Source organism: Diaphorina citri, unplaced genomic scaffold (assembly GCF_000475195.1).
Source record: "Diaphorina citri unplaced genomic scaffold, Diaci psyllid genome assembly version 1.1 scaffold1569, whole genome shotgun sequence".
Lineage (NCBI taxonomy): Eukaryota > Metazoa > Arthropoda > Insecta > Hemiptera > Psyllidae > Diaphorina > Diaphorina citri.
In genome coordinates, this window is record NW_007378995.1 from 35,001 (window position 1) to 54,584 (window position 19,584).

At 39.7% G+C, this 19,584-nt stretch overlaps 1 protein-coding gene and 1 long non-coding RNA gene across 2 annotated transcripts in view; both read right to left on the minus strand.

The window, feature by feature from the left end:
• LOC103516441 (filamin-B-like) overlaps positions 1-19,584 on the minus strand; it is a gene marked incomplete at its 5' end in the record, with an annotated part of 56,796 nt that overhangs the window by 15,574 nt on the left and 21,638 nt on the right. Inside the window, 11 exon segments of the mRNA XM_026828837.1 lie at positions 274-450; positions 655-828; positions 1,410-1,504; positions 1,697-1,703; positions 3,210-3,410; positions 4,248-4,415; positions 5,374-5,595; positions 14,648-14,711; positions 14,714-14,798; positions 15,323-15,530; positions 16,198-16,386. Of these exon segments, the coding sequence (XP_026684638.1) occupies positions 274-450; positions 655-828; positions 1,410-1,504; positions 1,697-1,703; positions 3,210-3,410; positions 4,248-4,415; positions 5,374-5,595; positions 14,648-14,711; positions 14,714-14,798; positions 15,323-15,530; positions 16,198-16,386 (1,590 nt within the window).
• On the minus strand, positions 2,476-3,734 carry LOC113470422. The gene is made up of 2 exons (XR_003393479.1): positions 3,371-3,734; positions 2,476-3,082 (listed from the first exon to the last, which is right to left on the minus strand). It is a non-coding gene; the product is annotated as an uncharacterized LOC113470422 (long non-coding RNA).

Consider the following 19,584-nt stretch of genomic DNA (forward strand, 5'->3'; position numbering starts at 1 on the left):
ATTTTCTCATATTAATTTACTTTATGAAAATAAAAAAACGAGCATGCATCATGATGAACTTTTCAAGTTATATCTGCCGCTATAGGAGCCGATACAAAGGTCAGGTCAATCGAAGAAAAACTGCCATAGGCCATACGAAGAGTTGATATGAGTAAAATCTCCATTAACAAGAATATCTCCCCAGAAATCCACTCACCAGGTATAGGTTCTCCATTGAATCTCACACTCAGGTTATGTTCTGCGGCCTCCTTGGGTTTGAAGTTGACTCTGAACTTAGCGTTGCCTTCACTCTGCACATAGAGGGGGCTACAACACTTATGCTACACTCGTTGCCGGGGGACGGGAGGTCTACAGTGATCTTGGCCGGAACGTTGACGGGAGCGGATTTAATTCCCGGCCCACCCACTACGACTTGGCCCGGCTCGAGGATTTTGCACTGGAAGGGGGAACCTGGAAGAGAGAGGAAGTGAAAGGATGTTTTAAACTATACTTTTTTTTTCAGGAAAAACTGGAAGATAGGAGTAAAATGGGTCCTTTAATCCTTTTACTTGCTTTCAATCGTATGATTCAAAGAGCAGCTTTAAACAAAAGTCCAGTTTTGGGGCAGTTTTTTTTTTGTGACGAGGAAAAAAATAAGATAAGAAATCCACTCACCAGGTATGGGTTCACCATTGAATCTCACACTCAGGTTATGTTCTGCGGCCTCCTTGGGTTTGAAGTTGACTCTGAACTTAGCGTTGCCTTCACTCTGCACATAGTTGGGAACATTGCAATCGTTCACCGACACGATAATCTCCAGATTACCGGCACCCGCTTGACTCGCGTTGACTGGAATAAGAATAAGGGATTTAAATAAGCTAGAGGTGATAGCATGTTGACTGGACTAATTCTATCAAATCAAATCTCAAATTCTTTGTGGTAAAGCAGAGCTCTTTCACGACTTTAGTGGATATCACAGCATTACCAAGTGCCCCCTTTGCGATCAGTTCCCATATGTCAATAATCTTTTGTACACTGGTAATAATGCCGCCACTGGTCGCTACTCAATTAAAGTAGCAACTCAATTGTCCTCACGAGGGTTGAGTGCACCCCGAACTCCAAGCGCAGAGCCGAAAAAACTTCGACCCCGCAGGGAATCCAGTACTGGATCTCCGACTCAGTTCCCATATGTCAATAATCTTTTTACACTGGTAATGATGCCACCACTGGTCACTACTCAATTAAAGTAGCAACTCAATTGTTCTCACGAGGCTTGAGTGCACCCCGAACTCCAAGCGCAGATCCGAAAAAACTTCGACCCCGCAGGGAATCAAACCTGAGATCTCCGGCGTGCAAGCCTTGTGTGATACCCACTCGCCCACGGAGGTTGTCTGACTGAGCTAATTCCCAACAATTATTGAAACACTTACTACTGAAGTACACCGGTTTGCCGACCACTCCCGTGTTGATGTCTGTCACTCGAACTTTAGACGTGTCGTAAGCTTTGAAGCTTGACTCGCGTTGACTGGAATGAGAATAAGGGATTTAAATAAGCTAGAGGTGATAGTATGTTGACTGGACTAATTCTATCAAATCAAATATCAAATTCTTTGTGGTAAAGCAGAGCTCTTTCACAACTTTAGTGGATATCACAGCATTACCAAGTGCCCCCTTTGCGATCAGTTCCCAAGCCGCTTCTAATACGTCACATGTGAACGGGGACCCTGGGGAACAAATAGAGTAGAAATAGGATTAAGGCTCGAAAAAAAAGTGTTTTACCACTGTTTTTATTTAGTAGTAATAGTCAGCTCCCATGGTGTAGTGGTCACTGCTCGCCTTGCACGCGGGAGACCCGAGTTCGATTCCCGGCGGGGTCAAGAAATTTGTATCATCCAAATGATTGATTCCGTGACTGGCTCTCATACAAGGGACGATAAACAAACGTGAGGTAAAACTCCCTCTTACGCTTTCTCCTAATTCACTCCCCTGAACGGAAGGCCTAATAAACCTTTCCTTACGGAAACCAAACTCACCTTTACCTTCGGAAGACCATTCTGAAAATACTATTACTATTAACAAGTTTCCATTTATTTTTGATCGATAAAAAACTCAGAACATACATTTTTTTTATAAATGGTATACCCATCCGTATAAGCAGAGCTTGTGCCACGGATGGGGAGTTCATTTATAATATTTATCTAGTTTCAATTTCATTCTATAAATCTTATTTAATCTTATCTTATTTAAATAGAGATGAGATGCCCAAATCCACATCTTCAAAATCTAGATCCATAAGATCTTCAAAAGAGTCCAAAGTTACCACCAAGAGTAATTAATTGCTCGATTTATTACACAAAATTGACGCACTAAAAATACTAAAACCGATAGGATCTACTTTTTTTTGTCCAAAAATATTATCGAATTAGTTGATTTTCTTCAACGACTTTTGCAAAGTGAAAAAGTTATTTCATTTCAAAAACAAAAGGTTTTTAACACGGTGACGCGACTGTTTAGCTCTAGGAATTATTCGGATTATTCTGATACCGGAGATAGAGATACAATAGACATTGAATAACTATATGTATAATAACTTACTACTGGCAAAGTTCAGAGTTAGACCTTTCATAATTCAAGGCTATCTTGGAATACTTTAGATAGTTTAGAACGTTTAGATACATAGATCTGATAGATATAGAGGAGCGGTTCTCAACCTTTTTTCATCCGCGTACCTCTTGGGAACCCGGATTTAATGTCTCGAACCCCCGCCACTATCATCATAATGAGTACCGGGTACCCATATCAAGATCGATGTGTATCATTACTACTGATTTCTAAACACACTCAGGACCTTTTGAAGAAATTCAGTACCTTCATTGAGGTCAAAATTCAGCACCTTTTTGGACTGTACTGCCCTGATAAGTTGTAAAGATTTAAAATTTGCTTTTGTCCACCATTACACATTTTTTCCCCCGCGTATTCCTGGAGGGTCTCTCGCGTACCCCCGGTTGAGAATCGCTGATAGAGAGTGTGAATGTTGAGATAGATAGAGAGAATGGAAAATACCTCATTGGGAGACTGTGCTAAACATCTTGACATTGGTGACCTCAGAGAGATCAAATAGATTGACTTGTCCTCTAGCTAGACAATGGGCTAACCGTGTTACTGTTTGGCTTTCTAATTTAGTTTTATTGAATTCCCTTTTTGCCAGGTTGGAAAACGAAATTACTTACCTGGTACATCATGAGAGTTGAATCTCAGATCTACAGTGTGGGTGTGTGCACTCCTGGGCGTGAATGAGATGGCGTAGGTGTGAGGGCCTTGCGCCTGCGCAGTGGTGGCTACACGGCCTCCATTTACTGTCACCTCTAGGTTGCATCTTGACATTGGTGACCTCAGAGAGATCAAATAGATTGACTTGTCTCTGGTACTTCCTAGTACCAGAGACTAGAACAGACAGGGGAGTCTCATAATATTGTTCCTTTCGCTAGGAATTCAACCGACATGCCATAGTTGAAAACATTACCGTCACGCCCATAGGTGTAAACAACCCTGCTTTCCAAGATCACTGGTTCCTTAACTAAGCCGTGTTCACTCTTTTAACTCTCGGTTGTAAGCGCGAGATAGGTACACCTAGACACATATTTCCGTGAAAGCCAAAGCTTGTGCCCCGAATCGGGATAGAAGAAAGTAGTCTACAGAGTAGTCGAGTGAGGGAAAAAATAGTAAAAAAATAATCCACATTTTAGGAAGCCAAATAAAAGACTCATGTGGTGCTTATAGAGAAGGTGGACTACACTCCAAGCTATCCAGGCCGGTACTTTACAGGGGGGTTTTCCCTTAAGTTTTGATAGAGGGAACCTCACGTGCAAGATATCAAATCTATTGTTGTTGTAGCGGCTTCAGCTGTAGCCAAATGATAAAGACAGCGTAAAGAAAGGATATCCTTTTTCACCTGCTATGCACCGGGGTGATGGTCTCTAGCCATGTTTCATTGGTTCCTCCTGAACCGCAGTCAACCAACGTGAGGACTTGGGCTTATTCCTTAAAAGCAGAGAGAACCCTTTGAAGAACTGCCAGCTAGCTAGGCTGGTTAGGGTTAGCTGTTCTCCTCCCTGTTTATGGTCGCACAGCTAGACACCAGTCTACTCTCTGTTTAAAGACTTTAAAGTCCTCTAGCTAGACATTAGGCTAACCATGTTACTGTTTGGCTTTCTATTTTAGTTTTATTGAATTCCCTTTTTGCCAGGTTGGAAAACGAAATCACTTACCTGGTACATCATGCGAGTTGAATCTCAGATCTACAGTGTGGGTGTGTGCACTCCTGGGCGTGAATGAGATGGCGTAAGTGTGAGGGCCTTGCGCCTGCGCAGTGGTGGCTACACGGCCTCCATTTACTGTCACCTCTAGGTTGCCCGGCCCCGCTTGAGACGTCTCCACTGAAAATTAGGAGTGAAAAAACGAAGTGAGTTCTCAGTTTTAGCTGCACGATTTTTTGGTTCTTCCTCTAGTTCAGTGTTTCTTAATTGGTGTTCCGCGAGCTGACGGCAAGGGTTCCGCGAGATATTTTGGAAAAATCATACACTAGATAAAATGCAGTTGGTGCTTCCTCTAGTTTACCTGTCTTTTAAGATTCTCAAATAATTCTCTCAAATAAAATAGTTCTAAGTTTTCACAATAACTTTTGAACAGTTTGCCCGATCTTGATAGGGCAAAAAAGCTCAACATTAAAGTCCTTTTTCAAGCTGTCGGATCAATCCAAAGATCACTGAGTAATAGGTAAATGGAAACGTCTAAAATTAAAAATAAAATTAGTAATAGAAAGTAATAAACTTTAGTAAACTACTGATGTAGGTGCTTAGATTCGTAAAATGGTATTGTACTCACTCACAAAAGCCCCAGCTCGTTACATTTGCACAAGGGAATACTTTATGGCGAATTTGCGATGATTCGATATGATTGTGATGTGTGCTAATCTCTATTACTTCAGCAAGCTGATTTTTAATGAACATTTCTCTGATTATTATATATTATTATCTAATTGTTATAATCATATCTGATTGCTACATATAATCATATAAATCAGGGGTTCCCAAACTTTTGAGTTCTGCGTACTACTTGACACCTCAAGGTTCTTCTGGCGTACCTACCACCAAACATCAATTTTGTGTGATTTGGGGTTGAAATGAAGATATTATAGCGCCGCAGGCGAAATTTTTTGTAACTTGTAGTACGATGTCACAATTTTTTAGTGCACTGATTGTAGATTTTTTTCTCTCCCAACCAGGGTATAAATCATAAAAATGGCGTTTTCAAATCTTCGCGTACCACCAGAAGTGCTTCCGCGTACCACAGTTTGGGAACCTCTGATATAAATAAAGGCTTCTTTATACTCACCTATAAAAGTGACAGGGTGTCCCACAATGCCTCGCTCGACGGGTTTGACTCGGATGGCGTTCACATCGTACACTTTGCAACTATAGGGTGACCCTGTAACGGGGACGCCGCCATAGTTTATGTTGATCTTGTGCTCCCCCACCAGCTTGGGCGTGAATTCGATCTTGAAGTTGGACCCGCCGACATCTTTCACCTGGGCGGGAATGGACTGGCCGTTCGGGGCTGCACGGGGCGAAAAGAGTCGACAAGAGTCCCAGAGAAGATGATTTTTGAGGCAGCGCCAAAGTTGAATTGACGACAGGTGAAAGTTGATTTCGACCAAAGCGCCAAAGATGAAATCCGGGGAAGAAAGATTCCCAGATTCCGGAGTGATTTTGAAGCAGCATCGAAATGTTACAGGGAAGGGGTGGTTCCCAAATTAGCATTCGGTTTTTAAGCATCGCCCAAAATGTTGAATGATGGCGAAAAGTCCGTTTTAATCAAAGGGACGAAAAAATCCGCCATTTTGAATCAAAGGACAGCGATGCATTCGTCCGGATGATTTTTGAGGCAGCGCCAAAGTTGAATTGACGACAGGTAAAAGTTGATTTCGACCAAAGCGCCAAAGATGAAATCCGGGGGAAAAAGATTCCCAGATTCCGGAGTGATTTTGAAGCAGCATAAAAATGTTACAGGGAAGGGGTGGTTCCCAAATTAGCATTCGGTTTTTAAGCATCGCCCAAAATGTTGAATGATGACGAAAAGTCCGATTTAAACAAAGGGACGAAAAAATCCGCCATTTTGAATCAAAGGACAGCGATGCATTCGTCCCATCAAACAAACGCAAATCCGGTGAATTGTTGCGTTGGAAGAGAATCCGTTGAGTGCAACCCAAAGGGACGAAAAAATCCGCCATTTTCAATCAAAGGACAGCGATGCATTCGTCCCATCAAACAAACGCAAATCCGGTGAATTGTTGCGTTGGAAGAGAATCCGTTGAGTGCAACCGGATTTCAGCGTTGAGAGTCCGTTGAAAGCGTTGCAGCATTCAGCGATGTCGAATGTCATCGTTGGAAATGTCAATATTTTTTTTTTTCGTTTCGTGTATTTATTTATTGTCAAATGTCAATTGTGTGGGGGGAAGGGGGGGGAGGGGGAAGAGAATGTCAATTGATTAGTATATTATTTGGGTTATTAGGACACTAGCAGTATTAGAGGGGGTGAGTAGAGCTTATGGCCGAATTAGTTTGTTGGAGGGTTTTAGTGGTGTGGCGTGACTGGAGAGATTTTGTGGTGAAGTTTGAGAGCTTTTTGTGGGTATCACATTATAAGAACGATGCTTCTTTAGCAATTTTAATGCTTATCTTTTTAATATTTAAATCTTTTTAATCTTAAATCTTTTAGATACTCTGTGTTCTAAGTAGGTACAGAGCTGAAAGACTTCGACGGGCATGGAACCCGGACCTATCCAGGGCATGCCCAAAGTGACACTGTGACACCCATTCGACAACAGAGGCTGCTCTTTCAGTTATCAGCATTTTATGAAATTTTAACTTTGAAAACCAATTGAGAGACAATTTGCAAGGGCCAATTTTTTGAACTGGGAAAATGCACGCAACACCACTGATTAAAATACCCGCAAATTCCTATAAATTAGGTAAAAAGCGAACCTTTATTCTGAAAGCTACCTAGTAGTCTATCAAATCTCTATGAAACCCAATTGTTTGAACCATAAGCATTTCCCAAAGTTTTTCTAAAATTTCTTTATTATTTTTTTTTCTTCTTTTTTTAAAATGTTTCACATCCCTACGATGATGTTTAACAAAATTATATTTGAGTAGATTTAAGTAAGTACTTCAAATACTGATTATTTTATCAATACCAACTGCCCAGGTAGGTGTAAGTACCTTGTTAATATTTAATAACCTAAACAAAGTTTAATTCTTATTAATATTAACTAAATTATCTTATGAATATCACAGTTAGTAAAACGTAACAGTACAACTTAAGGGCTATATTAATGTCGGTAAAAAATGGAAAATATGGTAAAAAAAAAAAAAAAAAAAAATTCACTACTAAGGTTAAAAATGGGAAAAAATGAGGGAAATTTAAATAGAGATGAGATGCCCAAATCCACATCTTCAAAATCTAGATCCATAAGATCTTCAAAAGAGTCCAAAGTTACCACCAAGAGTAATTAATTGCTCGATTTATTACACAAAATTGACGCACTAAAAATACTAAAACCGATAGGATCTACTTTTTTTTGTCCAAAAATATTATCGAATTAGTTGATTTTCTTCAACGACTTTTGCAAAGTGAAAAAGTTATTTCATTTCAAAAACAAAAGGTTTTTAACACGGTGACGCGACTGTTTAGCTCTAGGAATTATTCGGATTATTCTGATACCGGAGATAGAGATACAATAGACATTGAATAACTATATGTATAATAACTTACTACTGGCAAAGTTCAGAGTTAGACCTTTCATAATTCAAGGCTATCTTGGAATACTTTAGATAGTTTAGAACGTTTAGATACATAGATCTGATAGATATAGAGGAGCGGTTCTCAACCTTTTTTCATCCGCGTACCTCTTGGGAACCCGGATTTAATGTCTCGAACCCCCGCCACTATCATCATAATGAGTACCGGGTACCCATATCAAGATCGATGTGTATCATTACTACTGATTTCTAAACACACTCAGGACCTTTTGAAGAAATTCAGTACCTTCATTGAGGGCAAAATTCAGCACCTTTTTGGACTGTACTGCCCTGATAAGTTGTAAAGATTTAAAATTTGCTTTTGTCCGCCATTACACATTTTTTCCTCCGCGTATTCCTGGAGGGTCTCTCGCGTACCCCCGGTTGAGAATCGCTGATAGAGATTGTGAATGTTGAGATAGATAGAGAGAATGGAAAATACCTCATTGGGAGACTGTGCTAAACGTCTTGACATTGGTGACCTCAGAGAGATCAAATAGATTGACTTGTCTCTGGTACTTCCTAGTACCTCCTAGTACCAGAGACTAGAAGAAACAGGGGAGTTTCATAATGTTTTCCCTTTCGCTAGGAATTCAACCAGCATGCCATAATTGAAAACATTACCGTCACGCCCATAGGTGTAAACAACCCTGCTTTCCAAGATCACTGGTTCTTTAACTAAGCCGTGTTCACTCTTTTAACTTTCGGTTGTAAGCGCGAGATAGGTACACCTAGACACATATTTCCGTGAAAGCCAAAGCTTTTAGTAGTAATGAAAGAACTGCTACATTAGGTAACATTAGACTCATGTGGTGCTTACAGAGAAGGCGCCCTACCCTCCATCCCTCCAAGCTGTCTAGACTGGTACTTTACAGGGGGGTTTTCCCTTGAGTTTTGATAGAGGGAACCTCACGTGCAAGATATCAAATCTATTGTTGGTGTAGCGGCTTCAGCTGTAGCCAAATGGTAAAGACAGCATAAAGAAAGGATATCCTTTTTCACCTGCTATGCACCGGGGTGATGGTCTCTAGCCATGTGTCATTGGTTCCTCCTGAACCGCAGTCAACCAACGTGAGGACTTGGGCTTATTCCTTAAAAGCAGAGAGAACCCTTTGCAGAACTGCCAGCTAGCTAGGCTGGTTAGGGTTAGCTGTTCTCCTTCCTGTTTATGGTCGCACAGCCAGACGCCAGTCTACTCTCTGTTTAAAGTCCCCTAGCCAGACCAGGAACTGTAACTGATAAGGTATAGTTAACAACTGTTAAGGAACTGTTTCTGTTTAGGATCAAATCTGTCCCGGGCGAGAATCGAACCCCTGACCTAGTGATTACAAGGCAGACGCGCTAACCTCCAAGCTAACTAGGCTGAAAAAATAGTTTTTGGGCTGTATTGTTTCGCAAACGCCAACTTACTGTTTGTTGAGCCGTAAAAATTGCAACATGCAACCAGCAGTGCATGTTTGTGCAGAAGACTGCCTGCCCATTAACAGGAGGAATTTGCGAGGAAATGGCAGGAAAATATAATGGTAGGAAGAACGTGGAACGAATACTGTCAGAAGGAAGGAAACGTTAGAAAGGAAACCAAAGTAAGAAATAGGGAAGGAAAAAACAATTTTTTCTTTTAATGATTTTGCTATGGTTATTTTCTATTTGTTATTTCGTTGTTCTTTTTTTTATATTTTGCGAGATAGATACGATTTTTCCTTTTTAGTCCGTCCTTCCTTTATCCTTTTTTAGAGGTTTGATAGAGGGAACTGTAACAAAGAAAACTTGTTGTATTTTTATAATAAGGGGGGTGGGGGTGGGGAGTGGGGGGTGCAATCTTGAAAGTTCAGGGTTCCGCAAAGATGTTCACCTTTTGAAAAGGGTTCCGCGGGCCAAACTAATTAAGAAACACTGCTCTAGTTTACCTGTCTTTTAAGATTCTCAAATAATTCTCTCAAATAAAATAGTTCTAAGTTTTCACAATAACTTTTGAATAGTTTGTCCGATTTTGATTGGGCAAAAAAGTTCAACATTAAAGTCCTTTTTCAAGCTGTCGGATCAATCCAAAGATCACTAAGTAATAGGTAAATGGAAACGTCTAAAATTAAAAATAAAATTAGTAATAGAAAGTAATGAACTTTAGTAAACTATAGTACAGATGTAGGTGCTTAGATTCGCAATATGGTATTGTACTCACTCACAAAAGCCCCAGCTCCGTTACATTTGCACAAATGAATACTTTATGTCGAATTTGCGATGATTCGATATGATTGTTATGTGTGCTAATCTCTATTACTTCAGCAAGCTGATTTTTAATGAACATTTCTCTGATTATTATATATTATTATCTAATTGTTATAATCATATCTGATTGCTACGTATAATCATATTAATCAGGGGTTCCCAAACTTTTGAGCACTGCGTACTACTTGACACCTCAAGGTTCTTCTAGCGTACCTACCACCAAACATCAATTTTGTGTGATTTGGGGTTGAAATGAAGATATTATAGCGCCGCAGACGAAATTTTTTGTTACTTGAAGTACGATGTCACAATTTTTTGTGCACTGATTGTAGATTTTTTCTCCCAACCACGGTTACCAGATTTGTTTTTCGTATTTAGGAGATAAATCATAAAAATGGCGTTTTCAAATCTTCGCGTACCACCAGAAGTGCTTCCGCGTACCACAGTTTGGGAACCTCTGATATAAATATACTTGTCTTTTAAGATTCTCAAATAATTCTCTCAAATAAAGTAGTTCTAAGTTTTCACAATAACTTTTGGATAGTTTGTCCGATTTTGATAGGGCAAAAAAGCTTAACAGTAGTAAAGTCCTTCTTCAAGCTGTCGGATCAATCCAAAGATCACTAAGTAATAGGTAAATGGAAACGTCTAAAATTAAAAATAAAATTAGTAATAGAAAGTAATAGACTTTAGTAAACTACAGTACTGATGTAGGTGCTTAGATTCGCAATATGTTATTGTACTCACTCACAAAAGCCCCAGCTCCGTTACATTTGCACAAATGAATACTTTATGGCGAATTTGTGATGATTCGATATGATTGTAATGTGTGCTAATCTCTATTACTTCAGCAAGCTGATTTTTAATGAACATTTCTCTGATTATTATATTTTATATTATCTAATTGTTACAATCATATCTGATTGCTACATATAATCATATGTAAAACTCCCTCTTACGCTTTTGAGTATTGATTATTAGTAAGAAATTTTGCAATATTGTTTTCTTTTATAGAGGGTTGACGTCACTGTTTAACTGTTGAGGTCTCCGGTGACGGGAAAAGGAAATTTATTTGTGGTAAGCATGAATGCTCGTCACAAATGTCATTCCCCCATTAATACCTACACCTCGCTAGATTTTATGACTTGGATTGGAGTCGAACCATTTTTATAAGTTAGGAGCAAGATTTAGAATGGATTTGAAATTTTGAGGCTTCCCCCCCCACTATAAAATTGATTACTTAAATAATAAATACTTGAACTACTAACAGAACGAACAGCACAGAACACATATTAACCAACCCTCCATGACTCACAAGTAAAAATACGCCCACAGTTAGAAGAGCGAAAAATTAAAGTTTTAAAATGCTCATGCAAAATTCCACCACCAAAACACAGTGCAGAAAAGCGTTACTTAAAAGTGAATACAGAGTAAAAGGAAGAGAGAAAAGAGAAACATAGGAAAGGGGAAGGAAGAAGGAAACTAAGAGGAAGGTGGGTAGAAGATAAGATGGATAAATAAAAGAGAAAAAAGAGAGTAAAGGATAAGTGGAAGAGAAAAAGAGTAAAAGTAAGGGTCTTAAGTGAGAAGAAGTTTTCTAAATTTTGACGCACCTGAAGAATCCACTTTTATAAGTTAGGAGCAAGATTTAGAATGGATTTGAAATTTTGAGGCTATTCTCCCCCACCATAAAATCGATTACTTATAAAATCAATAATAAATACTTGAACTACTGACAGAACGAACAGCACAGATCAGTGTTGATATTAACCAACCCTCCATGACTCACAAGTAAAAATACGCCCACAGTTAAAAGAGTGAAAAATCAAAGTTTTAAAATGCTCATGCAAAATTCCACCACCAAAACACAGTGCAGAAAAGCGTTACTTAAAAGTGAATACAGAGTAAAAGGAAGAGAGAAAAGAGAAACATAGGAAAGGGGAAGGAAGAAGGAAACTAAGAGGAAGGTGGGTAGAAGATAAGATGGATAAATAAAAGAGAAAAAAGAGAGTAAAGGATAAGTGGAAGAGAAAAAGAGTAAAAGTAAGGGTCTTAAGTGAGAAGAAGTTTTCTAAATTTTGACGCACCTGAAGAAAGAGAAACAGAGAGAGTGTAGAATATTAGAGAGATAAACACACAATAGCCAAAGAGAAAAACGTGTAGAAAGCTGTGTCCACCCACACGTCCCACACATAGTCGAGCGGCCGTCGATCGATGTCGACTGAACCGTCCACACTGCCTCGACAAGATAGATTTAGAATAGAATAGAATAAAATATACCCTGTTTATACTGCCAGAATGAGACTGAAAAGTCCCTTTACTCCCGCAGTCTAAACAAGGTCTCATGTATTTGGAACAAAATAGGTGTAATTTTTATAAATTAAAACTTGCTTAAGTTTAAAAAAAAAGAAGAAAAAAAAACGTGTAGAATTTACTTCGTCACTTCGTCTTCGTCAGGGGCCGATTTACTTCGTCAATCGACCCCTATCGACTATGTTCGGACACAACTTAATATTGTGTGCTTTGTGCAGAAAGTTAGAGGCAACAGTGAAAACATAGAACATAGGTATTCGTAGAACACATAAACAGAGGCACTGTAAAGAGAGTATTTACAATACAGATTTTTATTTACATGGTAAAGGTATCAACTTTGTCTTTGAAAAAAAAAAAACCAAATAAAAGGATACGACCATAGGTGATAAAATTCGCAAAAGCAGAAGGACGGAATACAAGTCGTGTGAGCATGACTTGATGAAAAAAAGAACAGTTGTGTGAACGCGGCCTTCAATAGAATTAGAGTGACCTTTTCACATGCTCGTCACTAGAGGTGAAGGTTTAACATGGGGAGGTGTTGGCTGTTCTGTTCAAATAAACGAGGAATTTGCAATATAGCCACATGTTATTGGAGATTTTTCTTCAACACTTTCACTCCCAGTATTTCCTATGTGGCACAAATATGCCGCAGGTTATCTGTGGAGATTTTTCTTCAACACTTTCACTGCCAGTATTTCCTATTTGGCATAAATATGCCGCAGGTTATTTTGTGGAGATTTTTCTTCAACACTTTCACTGCCAGAGTTTCCTGTGTTGGCAAGGGATTATTAGTAAGAAATTTTGCAATATTGTTTTCTTTTATAGAGGGTTGACGTCACTGTTTAACTGTTGAGGTCTCCGGTGACGGGAAAAGGAAATTTATTTGTGGTAAGCATGAATGCTCGTCACAAATGTCATTCCCTAAATGTTACAGCTCGCTAAAATTTTGTGACTTGATTTGGACTCGAACCACCAGCCTTCAGATCCAGAGTCCACCACGCTAACCACTAAGGTTGCCTAATGTGAATTATAGTAAGAAAAATGACCGAGTCACTCGGTGGACATTTACATCGATTACTCTATAAAATCAGGAGGATAATAATACTTGAACTAACTGACGAACGAACAGCACAGATCAAGGTGTTGATATTAACCAACCCTCCATTACTCACAAGTAAAAATACCGCCGCACAGTTAAAAAGAGTGAAAAAATCAAAGGTTTTAAAATTGCTCATGCAAATTCCACCACCAGAAACACAGCTGCAGAAAAAAGCGTTACTTAAAAACGGTTGAATAAGAGTAAAAGGAAGAGAGAAAGCGAGAAACACTAGGAAAGGGGAAGGAAGAAGAAAACTAAGAGGAAGTGGTAGAAGATGAAGATGGATAATAAAAGAGGAAAAAAGAGATAAAGGAATTAAGTGGAAGAGAAAAAAGAGTAAGAAATAAGGGTCCTTAAGTGAGAAGGAAGTTATTTCTAATTTTGACGCGCACCTGAAGAAAGGAGAAACAGAGAGAGTGATAGAATATTAGAGAGATAAACCACACAATAGCCAAAAGAAAACGTGTAGAAAGCTGTGTCCACCACACCGGTCCCACACATAGTCGAGCGGCCGTCGATCCATGTCGACTGAAACAGGCAAGGCGCATGCCCTGTCCACACTGCCTCGACCAGAGATGAGTTGTAGGAATAGAAGTAGATAAAATATACCGCTGGTTATTACTGCGCAGAATGGAGACTGAAAAGTCGCCCTGTTACTCACGCCAGTCTAAACAAGGTGCCTCTCATGTATTTGGCATACCAAAATAGGTGTGTATTTTTTATTAAATTTAAAACTTGCTTAAGTTTAAAAAAAAGAAGAAAAAAAACGGTGTAGAATTTACTTACGTCACTTCGTGCTTCGTCAGGGGCCGAGGTTTCACTATCGTCAATCGAGCCCCCTATAGCGGACTATGTCGGACACAACTTAATATTGGTGTGCTTTGTGGCAGAAAGTTAGAGGCAACAGTGGCAAAAACATAGAACATAGGTATTCGTAGAACAGCCATAAACAGAAGGCATGCGTAAAGAGAGTATTTACAATGACAGATTTTATTTTACATGGTAAAGGTATCAACTTTTGTCTTTGAAGAAGAAAAAAAAGAAAAAAAAAAAAAAAATGATTATTGTCATAATCTAGTTCTTTCTCCGGATTTTGTGGTACTTATTACCGGTCTTTTCTCAGATAAAGGAAAGGCAAAAATCCAGGCTGGTCGCATCACTTACCCTCAACGTTTGACTTCAACATCGTCCAGGTTTCCAGGGGCCACCATTACTCAGGGTGAGAAGTGAGAGGTTAGTTGGCTACGGGGGCCGCGGACAGAGGCCGGCGCCCTGTTACCAGAGGAAAGTCGCCCACGACAGGGGGCCATGAATGGAGGAGCCTGGGGGGGGAGGGAGGGAGAGGATATTATTAATTTCTAATATTTTTTTTTTTTTGTAACTTACTAAAAATATGACATTCTGTGTCTTTTACCAAGCCATTTTGGGTCTTCTTCTTCGCCTTACAGACGCGGTCGGCGTTTTTCGTCAATCTCTCAATCAGCCCAGGGGTGATTGCTTTGGGCTGACATTCGCTTTTGTATGCAAAAAATTTACGAGTGGATGCCCTTCCCTCTCAACCTTTGCTATTTCTTTGGCAAGGGAAATTTCAGACTGGTCCAGAGGCTCAATACGAACAAAGCTCACTGAGAACATGTTCCTTATAATCACTCACCAGGAACATGTTCCTTATTGAACTGAATACTGATGACATGATCCAGGGGCTCAATAGGAACAAAGCTTACTGAGAACATGTTCCTTATAATCACTCACCAGGAACATGTTCCTTATTGAACTGAATACTGATGACATGATCCAGAGGCTCAATAGGAACAAAGCTCACTGAGAACATGTTCCTTATAATCACTTACCAGGAACATGTTCCTTATTGAACTGAATACTGATGACATGATCCAGGGGCTCAATAGGAACAAAGCTCACTGAGAACTTGGCGTTCCCGTGGGAATGTACTTGGGTGGGTATGTTGGTGCCACGGGCGGAGATGGTGATCTCTAGGTTACCCTCCCCTGCTTGGGAGGCATCTACGCTGAACTGGAGGGTGTTACCGACATGACCTGGGAAGAAAGGAAACAGCAGGATTTTAATTTTTAATACCTAGTTTCAACAGTAAACTACTTTACAGCAGTGCAATAGTCCTAAACTCTAATGGACGCGGCACACAAGAGATCAAGAAGAGACCGCCTTAACATAAAAACTACTTTACTTTTGACCACTTGACCACTACACCACCGAGCCGGGGCGGTAATAGAGCTAGCTCCTTCTTCTTTGGTGATGGGAATTGGGAAACAACCTCCGTGGCCGAGTGGGTATCACACTAGACTTGCACGCCAGAGATTCCGGGTTTGATTCGCGGCGGGGTCGAAGTTTTTTCGGCTCTGTGCTTGGAGTTCGGGGTGCACTTAGCCTCGTGAGGACAATTGAGTGGCTGCTTTAATCGAGTAGCGACCAGGGGCGGCATTACCAGTGTAAAATCATCTAAAAAGACTGATGATACGAGTAGATGAGAATTAATGGTAAAGGAGGCACTTGGTAATGCTGTGATATCCACTAAAGTTGTGAAAAAGCTCTGCTTTACCACAAAATAATTCTAATTAAATGATGCTGGGTAATTTTTTGGCGATACATTTAATATTATTGACACCAAAGGAGTGCCATATACCGGGTGTCCCCCTTGTAGTCGACACAGATGTTTCATATACCGAGTGTTCTTAATGTGCTTACCTTGTGGTATAGATCCCACGTGAACTTTGCGGGCATCGTATACTTTGGCCGTGAACGGAGTGCCGTATACAGGGTGACCGTTGTAGTCGACACAGATGTTGTGAGCGCCCACCTCCTGGGGAGAGAATTCGGCCGTGAATCCCTCGTGAACATTCCCGGTCACCTTGACCGGGATTTCCAGGGTGGGTCCTGAAATGAGAGAAGAATAGGTGGTGGTTACAAAACCGATTGCAAGAGACTTCATATAAAAAAAGAGAGATTTGATAACAGTAAAAAAAGGAATTTTTAATTGTGTTACGCATATTGAAATGCTTGCTACAAATACCGCTTCCCAATTATTGCCTAAACCTATATAAATTTTATGACTTGACTTGGACTCGAACCACCAACCTCCAGATACAAAGTCCAACGCGTTAACCAGTGCACCTCTGAGGTTGGCTTCGGAGACATGTAGGGGCATGTGTACTAGGCTTTGGAGTCGTATTGTCTGTGTCGTAGCATGCCCATTGCCCATCCCGTGCTGTGTCCCTCATCAGATGTGCGAGAAGACTATACTTTTGTTTGCAATGCAAGGGTATACGCGTTATGATATCGTATCCTCTTGCTAATTAGTCACAAGGATGCCAAAACCCACTCTCTGCACCAGGAAACATACAAAAATCCCACCATCTAGGTGGGTAAGAGTAGATAACTTATTACATGTCCTTCATACCTAGAGCAAATGAAGTTTTTGAGTTTGACAGCGAAGACCATTCTGAAAATAGAGATGAGATGTCCAAATCCACATCTTCAAGATCTAGATCCATAAGATCTTCAAAAAGAGTCCAAAGTTACTACCAAGAGTAATTATTTGCTCGATTTATTACTAAAACTGACGCACTAAAAATACTAAAACCGATAGGATCTACTTTTTTTTTTGTCCAAAAATATTATCTAATTAGTTGATTTTCTTCAACGACTTTGGCAAAGTGAAAAAGTTATTTCATTTCAAAAACAAAAGGTTTTTAACACGGTGACTGGACTGTTAGCTCTAGGAATTATTCGGATTATTCTGATACCGGAGATACAATAGACATTGAATAACTATATGTATAATAACTTACTACTGGCAAAGTTCAGAGTTAGACCTTTCATAATTCAAGGCTATCTTGGAATACTTTAGATAGTTTAGAACTTTAGAACATTTAGATACATAGATCTGATAGATATAGAGGAGCGGTTCTCAACCTTTTTTCATCCGCGTACCTCTTGGGAACCCGGATTTAATGTCTAGTGGTGGTTACAAAACCGATTGCAAGAGACTTCGTATAAAAAAAGAGAGATTTGATAACAATAAAAAAAAGGAATTTTTAATTGTGTTACGCATATTGAAATGCTTGCTACAATTACCGTTTCCCAATTATTGCCTAAAACTATATAAATTTTATGACTTGACTTGGACTCGAACCACCAACCTCCAGATACAAAGTCCAACGCGTTAACCAGTGCACCACTGAAGTTAGCTTCGGAGACATGTAGGGGCATGTTTACCAGGCTTTGGAGTCGTATTGTCTGTGTCGTAGCATGCCCATCCCGTGCTGTGTGCCTCATCAGATGGGCGAGAAGACAATACTTTTGTTTGCAATGCAAGGGTATACGCGTTATGATATCGTATCCTCTTGCTAATTAGTCACAAGGATGCCAAAACCCACTCTCTAGAATTTCCTAACAATACATAGACACGCCTATGGAATACCCAACTCCTCTACACTCTGCATAGCAAAGAAATAGAATTGCCTCTCTGGCATAATGGTCAAGACACCTAGTAAAGACGAGGGCGTGTGTTCGATCCCGGCCGAGGCATGGAATTTTATCATAATTTTATTTTACCGGTATTTTTTAAATTGATTTAACTTGGTATTTAGAAGTAGAAGAAAAAGAAAAATTCCGTTGGTCCTCATTTTTCCTGCTCTATGACTTTGAAACATCACCCAAGTAAGGAGACTAGAAGAAACAGGGGAGTCTCATAATATTGTTCCTTTCGCTAGGAATTCAACCAGCATGCCATAATTGAAAACATTACCGTCACGCCCATAGGCGTAAACAACCCTGCTTTCCAAGATCACTGGTTCCTTAACTAAGCCGTGTTCACTCTTTTAACTTTCGGTTGTAAGCGCGAGATAGGTACACCTAGACACATATTTCCGTGAAAGCCAAAGCTTGTGCCCCGAATCGGGATAGAAGAAAGTAGTCTACAGAGTAGTCGAGTGAGGGAAAAAATAGTAAAAAAATAATCCACATTTTAGGAAGTCAAATACAAAAATACAACCATAGGTGACAAGATTCGCAAAAGTAGGAGGACGAAACAGGTACAAATCGTGTGAGCGTGGCTTGACGAAACAAATAACAGTCGTGTGAACGCGGCCTAGACTAGAACCACGTGACCTTTCACATGCTCGTCACTAGAGGTGAAGGTTTAACATGGGGAGGTGTTGGCTGTTCTGTTCAAATAAATGAGGAATTTGCAATATAGCCACATGTTATTGGAGAATTTTCTTCAACACTTTCACTCCCAGTATTTCCTATGTGGCATAAATATGCCGCAGGTTATCTTGTGAAGATTTTTCTTCAACACTTTGACTGCCAGTATTTCCTATTTGGCATAAATATGCCGCAGGTTATTTTGTGGAGATTTTTCTTCAACACTTTCACTGCCAGAGTTTCCTGCACGCACACAAGACAGTGAATCATTTCAAATTACTATATTACTCATCTCTGACATTATTACAATTAGAATTCCAACCTAGGCCGAACCCCTAATCAAAACCCAAGACTCCCAAGAGCTTCAGAGCGTTTTTTTTTCCTACTGTATTTTGTTCCAGAGCCAAAATCAATTTTCCAAGCATAGATAGATAGCTACAACTAAAAAACAATGATTCATTTCCAATTATTCATCTCTAGCATGACTAGAATCCCAACCTAGGCCAAACCCTATTCATGTTAGTGAATAGATGTCCAATTCTATGGCTGTAAGCTGAAGCAGATGTCCGAGAATAAGAATAATTCTATGACTATAGCAGAATGTCAACGTAAAATCTATGTTCTATGACTGTAGGGGCAAACTGTAGACTGAAGATGTATTTTCTATATTTTTTTCTTTTTTTTTTTTTTGTATGACTGTAGGCAAGTAGGCATGTAGCAGTCCTACACTTTTCTTCAGGCCCACAGACACCTATAGAATTTTCTCCGCCCAAGCTAAACTACTTTTATAGTGAAGGCAAAATTTTATTTCATCATTTGCACATCCATTTCAGCTTTACAGTGAGGAAAAAGGTGAGTCAGATCACATTTTTGATCCGGAGCCAAATTGCATTTTCCACACGCACACAAATGGGTTAAGGATAAATA